The following is a 19,424-nucleotide window of genomic DNA, read 5'->3' on the forward strand; positions in this document are numbered from 1 at the left end:
TTGATACCTATTATAAAGGAATCGTGATGTATTTATCATGACAACAAAAGTAGGCAGTTCATTCAGTGTTAACATTTAGAACATTCAAGCTTCAGTAACTTGATTTTTAATTCATGTTTACCTGTCTCGGTTGATTGACCTTAATACTTCATTCTATAAACATTGATTTAAATACTCACACACTTATTTTTAGATTCCTTTGGGCGTGACAACCTTAAAAAACTGGTAAAATATTGGATTGAGTACATATTGATGGATTTATAGACTGTCTTGGATTATTTGTTCTTGTAAAGGAAGCTGCAAATATTTCTACTGGTGTCTAGTGCAAGTATGTATGAAGATGAATTATTTTGAGATATCATATTGTAGAACTTATTAGAAATAAAATGTATAATACACAAAATCAAACTGAACTAGCCTCAGGAGAACAATTGATGTATATCAAATTTTGTTATATGTAATCTGGAACAACATTGAAGATAGAAAGAAATAAAACAGGACATTGTATTATACTTATTTTATTCAAGAATAATTTAAAACTGAGGTTGCAAAATGGAAATATTGTTGTTTTGTTCATTGGCAAAAATTTCATACAAAGAATTTGGTGTAACTTTTTCGTTTGCCAGTACCGTGTGGTGAAATTAATAGTTATTTCTGAATCCCTATGGCTTAATAGATCAAAACCCCATAGCATAACTGTAAAATAGTTTTTGATTAGCTACAATAAGGGTAATTCACATTGAGTAACTGTTAAATTGTTATTATGGTATAAGCTTCCAGCTGGGTAATTTACTATCATCTCTAAATCCCCTCAGTTAAGTACTTAAAACTACATATTTTAACAGGTAAAATAGTTGAGGGTAAGCTATGTGTACAATCAAATGAGACATTGAGGGAAATTCACATGACTTAATGGTACCTTTTCATAGAACTGTTAAATTTCAGTGTTCAGTAAATTAGAAGATTTATTCCCATTTCCATGTATTTTTTTAGTGAAAATAACCATAAAAATAGTAAAACAAAATTAACAAATATTCCAATTTTTAAAATTGAAAAAAAAAAATTAATTAAAACCCTCCTCTGTACCTAGCCCAGGACATTTTTATGTGCCTGTAAAAAGCCAGAAGCTTATAATAGTTGATGATGGTTTCTGTTGGTCATAATTGTTTTATGTCCTGTCTATAAATGTAAGGGCATTATTTTTTTCTGGTCTGTGTGTGCATGTGTTTGTTGATGCCTTTCTTCTTACAATGTACATTTTTTAATATCAGTTTGACCTCTTGGATGATTGTACTGCGATAACCTTGTAGTATATAAAATTGAGAGAATGGAAACAGGGAATGTGTCAAAGAGACAACAACCCAAATAATGAGAAGAAACCACCCAAAGGCCACCAATATATATATATGCCTGTTAAGAATACATCTTCACTCATTTTAGAACTTGGATAACATTTTATTTTAAGTTAACATAAAGGTTGTCAAAGTATTCAAATTACAAATTATATCAAAAATTCATGATTTTACTTGACTATTGATTATCTAGAGATGAATTTTCTCAACATGACAATATTGATTACAATTTAATTGATTTTGAAATTTTCGTATGGATAATATAACAGAAAAATACATGTATCATAACATTTTTTTTTATTTTCAAATTTTCTTTGGAATATTTGATGGATTCCCTTAAAGGACAAACATCCACTATAAAGCTTGAGATTGATTGACTAATGTTTACTTAATCCAAGTGTTAACACTTGAGGGTCGTTAGATCAACACTAAAATAGGTCTTTTAAAAAATGTACATAATCAGTGGGTAGGCACAAAAATATGTGCCCTAGTTTAAACTTTTGTTTTCAACAACTTTGACCGATATCTGCACTATTGAGAAGCTGACTTCAGTTTGACTCAATTTCCTATTTAAGCAACTATGTAGGTCATTTGACATCCATTGCTGCATTCAACTGAGACACATCTCGAAAAAAAGTTTAATTTAATAAATGTGATTCATTTGTCGCAACAAAATGCAATTATTTCCTAGTCGAATAAGAACAGATAATGTCACATGTGAATAAATTTAATAATGTAAATCCTTTGTCATCAAACAACATTAAATGTTTGCAGAAATGCACTTTTGTTGAATTAATAAAATAGTATTGGTAAATTTGTACATGTATATGTAATTGGTATTTTTGAAGCCAAATGACATTTTCCAGACAGTTGAAGTAGTCTTGTCTGTCACATTTATCAGAATAAATAAAAATCACACGGTCAGTCACAAACTTAGCTAAAATTGTTTTCAGCTTATTTTTCATTAATAATTAACTGGCATAAGCTGTTACATTTGTGGGCAGCAAATGATAATTATCTTAATTCTTAACAACTACTGATGTACTTAGGTTATTGCAGACATTATGCAAGGTATATAAATAAGTCTGAAGTTCAGAACTTTAATTAAATGGAGTATGGGTAGAATCAGGTTACAATAAACTATAACAGTAATCAGTACTTTACACCCACAGTCAATTATATCAGTTGTTACTATTTTTTGTCCTATATCAATTTTGATCTGATTTGTAGACAAAAACTGACTTTTTCAAAAGCTTTCCCACTATCCCCACTTGTACTGTATTCTGCAATTTCTGTTTTGTTATTGTGGTATGCAGTATGTCAACAAAGGAGAAGGTCCAGTAAGACCCATTTTTTGGCCCAAAATATAGCAGTTTTACAAAATTGTTAAAATGTAAACTTTTAGTTATTTATTTGAAAGTAAAATGCTTCTGCTACATAAATATGGGCGGTTTTTGCAATACAATATACATATTTCGGGTACTTGCATTATTAAGTCATGCTGAATTACTGAAATCTTCACAATTTTAGCATTTTAGTTAAATTTTAGATGGTTTCCATCTAAAATGAATGTTGTCGCATTAGTGTTCATTCTTAATATTGAAATGTAGGTTGTATTTGATGATAATACATAATATATATAAAGGTTAAGGATGAACACAGATGCGGTCACTTTTATTTTTGACAAAAAACCATCTGAATAGTAACATTCTTGAAAAATTTTGATATTTGAGCTTGAATCTTTTCCATAAACTAACAGAATCAAATGAAATGGACACTTAAAGTGTCCAAAATTTTGACAATGCAATTACCCATAGGAACTCCTTTTACGACTAAAACTGTACCACTTTTACTATGAAGTTTTGAAAAAAAATCTTATCCTAGAATTGAATGTTCATATGCATCACAATTTATTCAAAGGTAAAACTATAGGGCTGTGCAGCATATTTTTGACGTTTATATGCCCTGAACTTCTCAAGAGTTTAAGCTAACACTAATTTTTTTAACTACCCCTACCTCGAATGAAAGGTTACCACAAATTTCAATTTAAACAATATGCACATGTTTATTTACTGGTTACATTGCCAATGTATGTCTCTGTGAGATGGAACACAGAGAGCATAACTGGGAACCAGTATTTAAAATAAATAAAATTTCTATGAATATTCAAGTTTTCCCCAAAAGAGGCATGTTTTGAAAAACAGCTGTATTTACAAAGTGCAACCTATAAGTGATAGCTAGGTGAAAACTGTACAATGACTTTGTTTCTTGATGTCTTTAAAATGTTTCAAATTTGATTGCTGTCTTTTCTCCAGATGTAGGTATGATATTTTTTAATGGAAGAAATAATTTTCAGTTAAATGTGTTGGGTTGCTATTTTTCATTCAAAACAATTTGAATTGTTCTAGATATCCATTATCAAAGGTATCATTTTTACTGTGTATTTTTCTTCCTTTGCAGCAGCAAAAAAATGTGTACATTTAACCCTGTGGAAAATGCCCTGCATATCCCTGTTTAATGTTTCATACTTTGATATGATTATTATCTAGTACAATTTAGGGGCACATAACCATGCATGTATGACCATACCTCTTTAAATCATATTGCTGTGAGCTTAATATTTCATATGAAAAAGAATTTCAGACTTCATTACAACAAGGTGATAATCTTATTTATTTATGTGTTGTTTTTTTTTTAATTTCAGGTATAAACCATGGGAAGATTTGTATATTACTGTCTGGCAGTTTGTATACTGAGTAAATCACTAGTGAGTATTTATCTATTTAGAGTTCAACACAATCAAAACACAGAAAAGGGGGAGGGGTATATTATGTACTTGCAGTTTGTTTACTGAGTAAATCACTAGTGAGTATTTATTTATTTAGAGTTCAACACAATAAAACACAGAAAAGGGGGAGGGGTATATTATGTACTTGCAGTTTGTATACTGAGTAAATCACTAGTGAGTATTTATCTATTTAGAGTTGAACACAATCAAAACACAGAAAAGGGGGAGGGGTATATTATGTACTTGCAGTTTGTTTACTGAGTAAATCACTAGTGAGTATTTATTTATTTAGAGTTCAACACAATAAAACACAGATTATTTGCTTTATCTAGATACTATGAATTCATTGAAAAACTATTTCAATACTGAAAGCAAATACTAAACTTTAATGATTTTTTTACTTGAATTTTGCTGATTTCACACTTATTCATCAGAAGTTTTTGTTATTTCTTTGCTGTTGGGTTTGACTAACCTTTAACTAAACAATAACAAAATAGATATGGTCATTCAAACTCACTGATTATGTCCTATTAATCTTTAACTCCATATCAATAATAAAAATTATAATTACGTCTGAGTCAGTGACAACTCTACAACAGATGTATCCATCGGATCGCCATCAATGATGGTGATACATGGCTGTGTACATTATGTATAAACAACTTGTCTATACATCAACCCAACAATGTTAGATCTGTAAATTTGTAAAGTGTTCTTCCCTCGCCGGGATTCAAACCCATGCCTTATATATCATGTACTGTAGTACCCCGCTAGATTAAAACTGATGAGGAAAGGTAACACATGGCCACTGAAAGCTTTATTTAAGTAGAGCCCAGGTGGTCGTGTGGTCTAGCGGGACGGCTGCAGTGCAGGCGATTTGGTGTCACGATATCACAGTAGCATGGGTTCGAATCCCGTTGAGGGAAGAACAAAAAAATGCAAGGCAAATTTACAGATCTAACATTGTTGGGTTGATGTTTAGACGAGTTGTATAATAATAAAAATTATATATATTAAAATACTGTGCCTATCCACCATATTCCTATTTTCTGATAGCATTCCAGTTTTCTGGCCTCCATCCTGGTCAACCCCCTTTGCAGGAAATACCTATTGTATTTATTGTCAATGTGTTTTTTCCTGAACATGCATGACATATTTGCCACTGGACATATAGCAAAAAACAATCAATAAAGGGAGATGTATAGGTATATGTTAATGTAACACAACCCAACGTAAAAGAACTCAAAAAGACCTCTCAAGGTCAACATAAGGGCAAACACAATAGACAGATGTCTATACAAACATCAAGTACTGAATAATACTGAGGTCAAGAAAACATTTGGATATATATTATATAAAGATAAAAATGACAGAATTGCTGCATTTCAACAAAACATAAAAAAATATCAATGTGTTCAAGAATGTGTACAAAAAGAATTATATAAATTTGTTTTAAGTGATCCAGATTTGTCTAGGAAGGAGAGGGGAACACAGCTTCCTGTCAGCAGAATCAATGCAATTAGTTGTTGTTTCACTTCCACATAAGTTAACAAATGTATGAATGGAGACTTGCTTATCACTTTACTTTACCTTAGTACATTCAATGACTCTAAGGTCACAATATAACCATGCTTAAAGATGTGAGAAATATATATTGAGAATGTTACATTACTGTCTGCAGTGATTAAAATAACACTTTTATACTAGGTGGCATTTAAACAGAATACAGAGTGTGGCTCCAGTGTAGGATGCTATAGTGATTGTTCAGGGGATTGTACATTTGAAGTCACATGGAGAGAGGTGGGAACAAAGATGGAGATCAGTATGAAGGCTTCATTGGCTTCATTATCTAGTGGTGGTGACTGGATATCTGTGGGTCTGTCCAGTGATGAGAAAATGGTATAATTTATATTGTGTAAACTAAACCCTATCAATATGTAATGTAAACATTTAACTTCATTAAACAAGGCACATTTATAATAGGCTCTGATATAAAAAAAAATCATGACACAACTCATGGCCAATTTGTAACAAAACTATGTATTAAAAACAAATATGACAGACATGAATCACGGACAACCACTGAACTATTTTAAAAAAGGCCCCTAACTTTGAACAGACACAGTATGTGGCAAGGTGAAACAGAATTGTGACATGATGAGATTAACATTCTGAATCTATATTCAAGAGAGTACAATCCTTCTAAGATAAAGGCATCAATCCCTTTCAACTTCTATTTGACATTCATGGTGAGGTTAGCAGTCTTCAGTCTATATTCAAGAGAGAACAATCCTTCTAAGATAATGGCATCAATCCCATTCAACTTCTATTTGACATTAATGGTGAGGTTAGCAGTCTTTAGTTTTACTCTATATTCAAGAGAGTACACTCCTTCTAAGATAATGGCATCAATCCCATTTAACTTCTATTTGACATTCATGGTGAGGTTAGCAGTCTTTAGTTTATATTCAAGAGAGAACAATCCTTCTAAGATAATGGCATCAATCCCATTCAACTTCTATTTGACATTCATGGTGAGGTTAGCAGTCTTTAGTCTACCGTGGATTCATTTATTTTCGTGGGTATCAATTTTTGTGGATTACTGAAAACTTACATATTCGTGGATATTTGATTTCGTGGTTTCGCCACTCTCTGTATACAAAGCCTGTTGAAAATATGATATTCATTGAACATTTGAATTCGTGGTTCACCTGTACCCACAAAACCCACGAAAATTGGTATCCAACGAATAATAATGAATCCACAGTATATTCAAGAGAGTACAACCAATCTAAGATAATGGCATCAATCCCATGCAACTTCTATTTGACATTCATGGTGAGGTTAGCAGTCTTCAGTCTATATTCAAGAGAGAACAATACTTCTAAGAAAATGCCATAAATCCCAAATCATTACTACTGTAGATTCATTTATTTTCTTCAGTTTCAATTTCCCTTGATTGAGCAACACTTACAACAAATTGCGAACTTTCCATTTCTAAGTAGCAACATTCCAGTAGCACCTGCATACGGTGTATATATCTCCCAATTGATATGATATTCCCGTGCTTGCATTTCCTATCAAATTTTTGTCGAGCCTGCAACTTTTGTTGCAGAAAGCTTGACATAGGGATAGTGATCCGGCAGCTACGTTAGCGGGGGCGGCGGGGGTGGTGGCGGCAGCGGAAAACATGGACGCTTCATACTTTATATATAGATGCCTCATGTTACGAACTTTCCGTCAGTCAAATGTCCAATGTCCTTGACCTCATTTTTATGGCTCAGTGACCACTTGAAATAAAAGTTCAGATTTTTTGTAATGTTGAATTCTCTCTTATTATAAGTAATAGGATTATTATATTTGGTATGTGCGTACCTTGCAAGGTCCTCATACCTGTCAGACAGTTTTCACTTGACCTCAACCTCATTTCATGGATCAGTGAACAAGGTTAAGTTTTGGTGGTCAAGTCCATATCTCAGATACTATAAGCAATAGGGCTAGTATATTGGGCGTATGGAAGGACTGTAAGGTGTACATGTCCAACTGGCAGGTGTCATCTGACCTTGACCTCATTTTCATGGTTCAGTGGTTATAGTTTAGATTTTGTGTTTTGGCCTGTTTCTCTTATACTTTATGCAATAGGTCTACTATATTTGTTGTATGGAATGATTGTAATGTGTATATGTCTAGCGGGCAGATGTCATTTTACCTTGACCTCATTTTCATGGTTCGGTGGTTATAGTTTTGTTTTTGTGTTTTGGTCTGTTTATCTTATACTTTATGCAATATGTCTACTATATTTGTTGTATGGAATGATTGTAAGATGTATATATATAGCGGGCAGATGTCATTTGACCTTGACCGCATTTTCATGGTTCAGTGGTTATAGTTAAGTTTTTGAGTTTTGGTCTTTTTATCTAATATTATATGCCAAAGGTCAACTATATTTGGTGTATGGAAATATTTTATGATCTATATGTCAGTCCCGCAAGTTTTATTTGACCATGACCTTTATTTTACTGTTAAATGCACAGTTTTAAGTTTTTGTGTTTTGGTCTATTTTTCTTTAACTATAAGTAATAGGTCAACTATATTTAATGTGTGGAAGCATTGTCAGCTGTACATGTCTGCCTGGCATGGTTCATCTGACCTTGACCTCATTTTCATGGTTCATTAGTCTTTGTTAAGTTTATGTGACAGTTGTAATAAAGCTTTATACTTAGGACTATCAACATAATATCAATGATTAGTAAAGAAGGCAAACATTTCAGTGTGTGCACTCTTGTCTTGATAGAGGGTTGCTGCTAAAAGGAAGCTATTAAACCAAGAGTTTTAAATGGTGAAGTTGAAATCATCCCTTCATAAATTTTACGGACGCCTTCAAGAGTAGGTTGACCATTATGGAATAACCGTTTCACAAATGATATCGGATATGTTCCTTACGTCGTAACTACCATCCCCTTCCCTTTCATGAATGTGACCTACGGAATTAGACTATTTACCAGATTTGATATCACATAAGCAACACGACGGAAGCCACAAGTGGAGCAGGATCTGCTTACCCTTCCGGAGCACCTGAGATCACCCCTAGTTTTTGTTGGGGTTCGTGTTGTTTATTCTTTTGTTTCTATGTTGTGTCATGTGTACTATTGTTTGTCTGTTTGTCTTTATCATTTTTAGCCATGACGTTGTCAGTTTGTTTTAGATTTATGAGTTTGACTGTCCCTTCGGTATCTTTCGTTCCTCTTTTACACTTTTGTGGATATTTGATTTTGTGGTTTTGCCAATATGTGATAACAAGCCTGTTGAAATTTTGTAAAACAAAATCCAAGAACGTTTTTATCCAAAGAAAAATAATGTATCTACAGTAATTGACATTCATGGTGAGGTTTCCAGTAAGAGTCTATGTTGGATTATGAGTAAGATGGTTTTGTTAATATACAAAAAAAAGTCTAAAGCTAAGAAGTATGATACAGCCTTAAATATCCTTTTACATTTATATTATTCAAACATATACTGGTACATACTAGTAGTTCAAAGAGGTGAAATTTTTTGATTAAAAATATAAAGTTCTTATGTCCAGATAATCAAATTCTCATCGATCAATGATTGAAAGATATATTCAATGTACTGAATATAGTTTAGTGAAATTTTCTTAATATACATGATGTATAGATTTACCAATTGCTAACATGCATGTTTGAATTTTTCAGGGATCAGACTCTGTTTTTGATTGCATAACAGATGGTACTCAGGTCCTAGTAGAAAGGTCCACAAACCCAGCCAGATTCAATCTTCAAATATCTCCAGTAAGTAGACTTAATGGTTGGACAGAAGTTTGAGAAGATGAGAATGTGAATGAGGGAACTGTATATTTTGAGAAAAAATATTTTTGAAGGATTTTACATACCTGCCAAGTTTTCAAAATGCCCATGGGGGTTTTGCGTGCAAGATGGCTGCCATGCTCATAAAAACTTCAAGGGGGCCTTCAAATACAGTGTAATGTTGTTTATTGGCTTCTTCATACTGTTATAAGCCTCAATTCATTGTAAAATTAATTGTTTTGTTAAAATTGTGGACATGATTGTTCTTAAAAAAATTAATTTGGAAGCCTCCATAGAGGTAATCCCCCGCAAATAGTGACAGTTGGCAGGTATGATTTTAGTCTGAGAGTAAAGGGGACAGAAGTTTGAGTAAAGTAGAATGGAATAGGTATTAAATGGGAGGGAGGGAAGTGGGAATTTAAGTTAGAGAAATTTAAAGTCTGAGACCCTCTGTTTGTCCCCTTAGAAATATCTGATTATGTAACTGATTGTAGTCATGCAGGTCATTGTAAAATATCTACAATTGATTGGCAAAGTAAAAGTACAATAGCTTATGTAAGTAAGAGTATCTGATAGAAGTTAAATCTTTGTAAAAAGGGCCCATAGTTCAATAGTTTATTCAAGTAAAATTATCTGATTGTTCAACTGATAGTAGTCTTCAAAAAGGTTCAAATCATTTATTCATTATGGTAAATTTTCTGATTGAAATATATGAATAAACTTTCAGATTATTTTAAATAATGTTTGTTTCAAAGAAATTGAGGATGAAAGTTCAGAAACCTTGTTTTAAATTGGTTTGGTCAAAGTTATATAAGCAGATTTTGATATTCTTTAAAAAAAAATACAACCATTTTGTTTTTGAATTTGAATTGATATTTCCAGAGAGATTCCTGGATTACAATAAAAACAAACAGTTACTCGTCAGGGATTTTGATGTGTTCATTTGAAGCTGAGAAGAGTAACGCAGCAGGAATTGATTTTGATACAGACTGGTATATGTTCTTTGGAACAGGAGAATGGAATCAAGCTAGTAGTAAGTAAAATTTCATTTTAACTCCATGGACTCAATCACATAACAATTTATGGTTATGGGCCCGCTGAAACACAGGTCTTGGTGCAATTTTCTTGCTGTGTTGAAGACCCATTGGTGGTTTTGGGCTGTTTCTGCTGTTTGGTTGTGTTATTGTCTCTTTTAATTTCAATTTTGATATTTAAATAATGTTCTATGTTAATTGCTTTGGAACAAATTTCTTTAAGAATTATTATTCATACATTGTTACATTCAATATTCTCTAGCTATCGGGTAAAATGCTTGAAACTTATAAAAATCACTATTACAGGTTTAGAAACCTCTTGACTCTTAAAACTGTCCAGCTGAAAAGACATAAAAGAGGGTATTTATACCTGGTGGTATTTTAACTCCAACCATTTTCTTCAAAATTTTTAGAATTGACAGATTGGTAGATTGAAGATGTTTATGGCTTAAATGATTTTGACTTTTTGGAATTTATTTCTCCAGTTTTCCTTCAGCTTGTTTCGAACTGAAATCATTTTTGTCATTGAATGCTAAGGAGGGTACCTTGTTTAGGTCATCTATAATACTTGTCATCAAAAACTTTTAAATAGTTATTTATAAGATAGAAAGTGTGTTTTAATACTTAAACCTATGTTCCTGGATTTTTCAATTATAACTATACTCATATACCTACTAACATAACTAATAATAGAGGGACAAATCCTACAAAGCATAAAAAAATCACAATATAATTATATGTATTTGGCTTCAGTGCTATGAAAATAAATATGAGAATTTCAACCACTGTATTCCTGCATTTTAATTGGTTGGATATTATGGCAATTGAACAAATTAAAGTAAAAAAATTTCCAATCTTTATGGCACTGCTCTTCTTTGAAAGAGATCCGTATGAAAAGGTGCAGATATATATGTTTGTCTTATTTCTGATGGGAATTTTTAACAGAAAAGGTGAACACATAAAACACCATAAATGCACCAAGATTTTAAAGTCCACTTTTGAGTTATGTTCTTCACTGGATGAGTTTGTCAATTATGCCTTTATGATGTTTTTAACCAGATAGAGGGGATTGCCTGTATCTTAGCACTATTAAAGTTCTTCAAATGTCTTCCTGATTGTTACTATGCAGGATAAACTAGAAAAATGTTTGTTTCAAAGCTACTTTACAATTCCCTAGGCATTAATGCTGATTATCAACTATAAGAAGTTAATTTGATGAATAATTTGTGCAATATGGCATATATTTGTTTACACACTCACTTAAAATGAGTGGGAAGTAATGATGACCCTAAACTCACGAATGGTGTTCATTAAAACCATTTTTTTTGGCGAAAATGCAAAAACTTGATATGGTCTAGTGCAAGAATTATTGGGTATATAAAATTAAAAAATCAAGAAAAGTAAATAATGCTTTCTATTTATCATTTGTAATTTTCAGAAAAAAAGCATAGCATCACACCCAAGATATCTTCAGAGAAAGTTGATCTTCAAAAGTATGATGTCATAGGTGGATCACCACAGAATATTATGTTGAAACTTCATGGTAAGAAAACTTACAGCAGAATGGTTAACACATATAATAAATAGAGTCAAATCAAAAGAAAAAGAGAAACTGTATCAATCTCAAGCTCATCATTAAAATAATAAAATTTTAATAAACATGTGTTTAGGAAAAAAAATATAGGTATGGTTTTATCTAGAAAGTATTTTAGTTTATGGCCCAAAACACTGAAAAATTACCCTTTTTTATAATGAATAACATCTCAGAATTCAGAAACATAAAATTTTAAATTGATTAAGAACAAAAAAACATGGCATAAATGTTCCTAATGAGGTGCTGATGAAGTGTTGCGACTTCGTTGCCCAAACTGTACAACATGACCGCCAGGATGTTTTTTATGATGGAGCCAATAATTAACCAAGTTTGGCCTTAATCATTATTTGGATATCTGCTATGATTTTTATCTATTTAGAATGATTTCCAAAAACAAAGTAGAGACAGGTGAGCGACACAGGCTCTTGCAATCCTCTAGTTTTTTTACTTTTTACCTGTAATAAATCTAGACAGCAATCCAGCAAATAATCAGAAATGTCTCTGTTGCATTGGCAATGATAAACCTGTAATATATTATAATTTCAGGTATCATGATGATAAGTGCCTGGATATTATGTGCCAGTATTGGAGTTGTTGTAGCAAGATATTATAAACCGGTCTGGTTAGAGAAAAAGTTTCTTGGGGAAAAAGTTTGGTTCACGGTAAGATAGAAACCTACCATTAGAATAAACTTGTCAACATATTATCTTATAATAAGTGTAACACAGAACATTTTATCACTATGATCATGAATTTCATGTGAGGCTTTTAAACAATTTTTTTGATGAGGCTTACCATCTACCTGTGTGGTTATCAAAATTAGAATGGGGGTTTCGAGTGATTAACATGACAATCAAGGGAATATTGTATGTCATGCCAGTCAGTTTAGATTACATTTCTAGGCATAAAATTGGTTTAACCCTTTCCTTCATGGATACTTTTTATTAAAATACTTGATTTGCATAGGATTTTTTCAATAAGAAAAAATTCAGCAGGTTTAAATTATTAAAGCATTGCCAAAACAAATATTTCATCAAGGAAATTCCAGTCAAACATTCTCATAAATATACTCTTGCTATTAAATACAACTTTTATTATGAGTGATGAAGTTTTTTAGTCGTTGAGACGTTTCAAGTAAGGGACTATGCAGGCGTCAAAAGGCGTCATTATGGAGTAAAGGGGGTGGCGTCAAAAGGCGTCATTATGGAGGAAAGGGTTAAAGCAACTGTGTGGAAATTGTGCATATTTCATATGGGGTTAGTTGGTATGGCTTATTTCAATACACGGTTAGTTGTGGAATTATGTCCTTAATTTAAAACCAACACAGTGTTAAGGAAAAATCTGAAAGGTTTCAACAGACAATGCAATTGATGAATGATTGAAATAGATTTAAAAAAAAAACACATTTAAAGCTAACAAGTTGTTATTGTTGGCATTTGTTTTTGTAATGACCAATGGGAGTAGGTTCTTAAAACTAGGTGTATACTATTATAGATTTGATCACTTTGATTGTTTACAATCTAAATACTACATGTTAATATAGTCAGTAAGATAAATTGCTTACAAGTGTGCTAGTGACCAAATGCAATGTATATGGTGCTCTCACCCCATATGTAATATCCTGCTAATCAATTCACCTAATATTGTATTGTTTTCAGCTACACAGGGGTGTTATGGTTCTAGCTGTATTATTCTGTATTGCTGGATTTACCATCATTTTTGTGGACAGAGGAACATTCCAGGAGGTTTATTTATTTATTTTTAAGAAAACTACCACTGAATAAAGTTGTTATATGTGCTGTAGAAAAAAAAATTTGCATTATAAATTTTAAATATGTAGGCCAGTAATAATTACAATAGAATAGTTAAAAACAAAAGTCAATTTTTATGCTCCATTTATTATGCCCCATTTATGGTCTGTGTGTCTGTTTGTCCATCTGTTTGTTCGTCCTTTTGTCTGTCCCTATTCAGGTTAACGTTTTTGGTCAAGGTAGTTTTTTATGAAGTTGAAAACCAATCAACTTAAAAGTTAGTACACATGTTCCTTATGATATGATCTTTTAAATTTAAAGCCAAATTAGAGTTTTTACCCCATTTTCAAGGTCCACTGAACATAGAAAATGATAGATGGCATCTGTGTACTTATAACACATTCTTGTTTTTGTATTAAGTATGATGATGATTTTAACTTTTACAAGTGCCATTTGTGTCAATCTTACCGCTCTATATTTTTTCTTTTTTAATTCATATACAGATATTTGGATTCAAAATATAGTTAGAAGCTGCATCTTAGTAACTTATGTATGAATGATATCTATTTTCAGATCGAGTCTGATTCAGATTTCAAGAAAGCACATCCTTTCATTGGTATTATAGTCATGTGTTTGGCAATCATTCAGGTATCATATCATTAGAGACAAACCTTTTTTTATAACAATTTATACCAGTATTAATATAAACATTTTTTTTTATGTAAATTGCATCATAAATTAAATACAAAAAATAATAGTTTAAAAATGTTTTAACTGTTTCAGATATAATATCAGTAGCTCAGAAGCAGGAAATAGTCTTGTGGAATATTGACTGTCCAATATTTACAAGAACAAAAAGAACAATATTATGATAAAAAAAAATACTAACATAAACAATTTAATAAAATTGAGAATGGAAATGGGGAATGGGGAATCTTTCTGAGAGGCAACAACCCAACCATATGGCAGACAACAGCAGAAGGTCTTAGTTTACAAATTTACTTTAACAGATTATCATATTTACAAATAATATAATAACCTACATATTAATTGTTATATTTCTGTTTTTCAGCCTGTGATGGCTGTGTTTAGACCACACCCAGGAGATAACAACAGAATTATATTTAATTGGGCTCATTGGGGAGTAGGCATTGTCTCACATTTCCTAGGAGGTAAGATATATTCTAATACAATCTTTATATAACATTTTTTTCATTGGCTCAATTTTACCCATCAAATACACAATTGACATGTTTTGGAGCTGCTATATTGAATTGATGGAATCCACAAATGTTTGATAATAAAACATAATATAATAAAAAAAAAAACCACTGAGATATTGTCTGAATTTGGATGACATCATGTTTTGCCATGACATTTATGCTCCAAAATTGTTCTTAAAGTTTTGAAATTTATTTTATCTTAAATTTGTACATTTTTACAAGCTCCATTTTACTATTTCTTTTTATAATGGATATGAATGGAAATAACAGTATTATTGTCTTCTCTAAACGGTTGCCAGTCAAACTACATTTGCAACAAACCAATTGTGAATAGACAGAGGCAGCTCTTCAATAACAGAACTGTTATTCCCATTCTTATGCATTACAAATAGAACCTTTATTCCTTTATTTACATTCCGGTATGTCTAAAATCATACGGCAGTCCTAATTGTCATTTGGCAGGTTACACATATCTATTGTGACTGTTAACAGCAAATAAGATCAGCTAGAGTTGATTGACAAAAGGACCAACAAATCAAAAGCTGAAAGTCTATGTCTTACAGAAGTTATTTCCCTTGATTTTCTTTTATTACACCTTTTTATTTAGGGCAAACTTTAGTAGATGAAAGAAATTTAAAAAAAAGATCATCATCAAAACGAGAGCAACAAAAAAGAGATTTAAGTCCTGAATTATATTCTTGTCTTTAATATTAGAGAGTGGCCAATGTTTCAAATGCACATAGTTCCAGGAGACCTGTGAACACAAGCTCTTTAGAGTCTTTAGTTTCTAAAGCTATAATTGAGATCACAGAATGAAGATGTAGCATGAAAATGGAGAACTTAAACTATATAATTGTTAGTTTATGCTTTGTCTTTATTTTTTTTCAGTACTGAACATTTTAATTGGAGTATTATTAGATGCAATGCAGATGCCAATTTGGGTGGTATATGTTGTGGTAGCTTATGCTGTTTACCAATTTCTCATAGAATTTGTCCTGGAAATTTATGACTGTGTGTCAAGAAGAAAAAGTAAGTATGAGTTATTTTTATATTTTCTTTGTTCAAAATTTGAATGCTATGGAATATGAATAACCAGAAAGTTAGACTTTGGGTCAACATTAGGATTTCAATTTACTATATTTATTCGGTGTATGTGAAAACTTAATGTTAATAGCTCTGAATATATTAGTTGTAAAACTATGAATGAAAGTAATAAAAGTTGAGGTTTAACTGTAAAATTTTGTTTTATCTTGATTTTTAAATTTGATGCTGATGTAGTTTTAATCTATTGACCTTGTAAAAATCTTGATTCCATTGAATGAATGTAATGATTGACAAAACTGTTTACCCTAGTCATATAAATACCATCTCACAGCCAATTGATAAAACATTAAATTTCTATTGTAATCCTTTCAGGTGCATCTGAAGCATACGAGATGAGAGAAAGGGACAGTCTGTCGAAACAAGATACGAAGCAAGATTCTGTAAGTTTAAAACATTTTCTTTCACTTCTTCAACATGATATATATGAGGAATGAGAATCATTGAATTTTATAAATTTATAAGTATTTTTCATTATTCATGTTTCTCTGTGAGGTACATCATTTCCAAACTGTTTAACATGGGGGGAAACAACGATTGAAAGGTAAATTATCATGCATGGTATCTGCTAAGGTTACTCTGAATTTACATTAATCTGTCTCAATACATAACATACACTGGGAGTAGAATTCATCATTCTCAGTTAATGCTTTAAACGCTATCAGAAAGCATTAGTTATGCAGGGTAAGATGTTCTGAGCATCATTAAGGAATAGAGACATACTTCTTGACTGACTATATCTCTTCCTTTAAATTTTATCCTGGATGCCTTTTCATTTTATAGATTTGGAACCATGATAATCAGTTCTTCATAATTATGGTGTACAACACAAGTCTGTGTCCGCACCTATAGTGTTGTACCATATAACTGTAATTAAGATATATATTTTAACTTTTTCAGGAGTACAATGTGAAGAAGACTATCCTTGGAATCCACATTACTGTGATCTGTCTTTTCGCCATAGCCCTCATTATATTGGTTTCTATGGATCTCTCTATTTATATTTAATGATCAATATAAACAGAAGAAGAACATGTAGATTATAGATAAAAATTTATCCTTAGGATTTTTTACCTTGGTTTCAACTCACTACATCTTGAATTGCAATTATACATATAACTTTTTTCTTTTAGAAATGTTATCATCTACTCATACTTAAACATATATTTTTATAGTCTTTGAATGAACTTCTACTGAGAAAATAGCTAAAACAAACTTGTGGTAAATATTTATACTTTTACAATTGTTTACTTTAGAGTTTTTTTATCCATTATAAAGAGTGTGTGTTCTGACATTGTTTTGAACTGGTATAAATCAAAGAATTTGCGATTGACTTGGATTAGTTCCCTTGATAAACTGAACATTTTTTTGTCAAAACTTTATTGCATTTCGAAAATGTAAAACTTGAGTTTAAGAAAAACATTTTTAGAGATAAATCATCTAAAATATATAATATGATTCATATTGTACAAAATTTAAGATTTTATAATTCAATAGTTGATTTTTCAAATAGATACATCGTCCACTTTTAAGCTCTAAATTTCTGAATGATATTATATACAATAGACTCCATTCCAATTATCATCTATACTCATCAAACTCCCTTAGGACATGAAGCCAACAATTCAAAGGTTGTATATCCATTCAAGGTTGTTAAAAATTCCTGTTGTACCAGTTATCATCATCTGATATTATACAGTGATTGATTAAATCTTGTAGAATCAAGCACTGTACAAGAATGTATAAAATACCTCTGATAAACATTTGTTTTATATCTACACTTTTGAAGAGCTTGCATGTAGTTTTTATTATATTTTTAATATGTTTTTTAAATATTTTTCTTAATAGAGTCAACTTTGGAAATACATAAAAGTGTACACCCTGTAGCAAAACTTTACAAATTTTACAAAATACTACTGGTTTTAGATTATATGACCTTATATAAAATGAAGGATTGGTTTCAGTTTAGTGTAACAGATAATCTATGTACTATTTTCAGCACGGTAGAACTAGAGAAAGACACAGTATAACTTGTGGTTGAAATATTTTGAATAATTATGTTACCTTACTTAAAAAGACTATATATAAAAACTTAAGAAGATATTTTTTGTTTAAGATTTTATTTTTATAAAATCTTATTCTTGGTGAATGAGAATTTAGATATGTGTATGCCATAGGTGCTGGTCACTAGTGTTATGTTATATATATGGGTTTTTTCATGTTATTTACTTTTTCACCATACTGATAAAAATTATACAAAGGTTAGCAGCAATATATATTTTATGTTATTCATGGAAAATATCCTTTTGAATCCCCTCGGAATAAGCCTGTTTGTAAATGGAGGTGTTGATTAATTTTTTACATGAGTAACAACTTTTTTAACATAATTATACTAAGTGTAACTGTTACCCTTGTACGTCTGTAAGTACGTACTTCCCAAAATTGGCTTCTGGTCTTATCAATTTTATAGCCTTTGGTTTGACATGACTTAGGTTTGAAAACATTTATACCTCTCTCACTTAAGATCCAGACCACCAAGACAGTTACTACTATACAAGTAACAAATTGTTTTATATATAATGAAATCCTTTTGTTCAACCAGCTTACCATAGTTATTGCTCTTTTTATAATGAAATCCTTTTGTTCAACCAACTTACCAAAGTTATTGCTCTTTTTTTAATGAAATCCTTTTGTTCAACCAACTTACCAGAGTTATTGCTCTTTTTTTACTTTATCATATATATGAATGAAATCTGATGTTTGAAGCCACTAAGTGGCTTTGAACCTGAAAACTGTAAATTTCTTCTGAACGTTTTCATGTTGTATGCATAAGATGATGAATTTACGTTTATTTTGTAACAGCAATTTATGTGGAAGGTGGTATCCCAGATAACCACTAAAAGCAGTCTTTTTTTTGTGTAGACTTTTTAAATTATAATAATTGAATAAGAAATTAAAGTGTTCTGTGAACATTGGTTGGATAGATTTTGGTGGATACTATTAGTAGATGAAGCAATGTTTAAATTAGGTACTGGTGATAAATTTTGTTAAGTATGGTAGTTGACCATTATTGTGAAAATATGTTTTCTAAACTTTTGATAGAGTTTCAATATACAGATGTTTTATATAAAGGTTTTATCGATTTATATATTGTATTTTGGGAAATAAACTTTTTTGACAAGCACAACATTTTTCCATTGATTTAAACATTTTCAATGTAAGATCCTTTCAAGATCTGAGTTTTCATGGTAGATAGA

At 31.1% G+C, this 19,424-nt stretch overlaps 1 protein-coding gene across 2 annotated transcripts; it reads left to right on the top strand.

Annotated features, from left to right (window-relative positions):
• Positions 1 to 193: 193 nt before the first annotated feature.
• On the top strand, positions 194 to 19,354 carry LOC134694518 (putative ferric-chelate reductase 1). 2 transcript variants are annotated; one of them, XM_063555533.1, is made up of 13 exons: positions 194 to 328; positions 4,057 to 4,119; positions 5,848 to 6,039; positions 9,354 to 9,449; positions 10,347 to 10,497; positions 11,937 to 12,041; positions 12,639 to 12,754; positions 13,751 to 13,837; positions 14,417 to 14,491; positions 14,916 to 15,015; positions 15,955 to 16,095; positions 16,483 to 16,550; positions 17,068 to 19,354. In XM_063555533.1, exons 2-13 carry the CDS (start codon positions 4,066 to 4,068, stop codon positions 17,173 to 17,175), a joined length of 1,293 nt encoding a protein of 430 aa, XP_063411603.1. In that variant the 5' UTR covers positions 194 to 328; positions 4,057 to 4,065; the 3' UTR covers positions 17,176 to 19,354. The 2 variants fall into 2 exon arrangements, with proteins under 2 accessions (XP_063411603.1, XP_063411610.1); XM_063555540.1 differs by lacking the exons at positions 194 to 328; positions 4,057 to 4,119 and adding an exon at positions 4,329 to 4,412.
• Positions 19,355 to 19,424: the final 70 nt, after the last annotated feature.

Source organism: Mytilus trossulus, chromosome 1 (genome assembly GCF_036588685.1).
Source record: "Mytilus trossulus isolate FHL-02 chromosome 1, PNRI_Mtr1.1.1.hap1, whole genome shotgun sequence".
Taxonomy (NCBI): Eukaryota; Metazoa; Mollusca; class Bivalvia; order Mytilida; family Mytilidae; genus Mytilus; species Mytilus trossulus.

Bases quoted from the DNA above. Each gene is read 5' to 3' on its own strand.
- LOC134694518 (XM_063555533.1), top strand. From the start codon at position 4,066: ATGGGAAGATTTGTATATTACTGTCTGGCAGTTTGTATACTGAGTAAA. The intron at 9,450-10,346 runs GTAAGTAGACTT...TGATATTTCCAG, and splicing joins TCAATCTTCAAATATCTCCA to AGAGATTCCTGGATTACAAT. The intron at 14,492-14,915 runs GTATCATATCAT...TCTGTTTTTCAG, and splicing joins TGTGTTTGGCAATCATTCAG to CCTGTGATGGCTGTGTTTAG.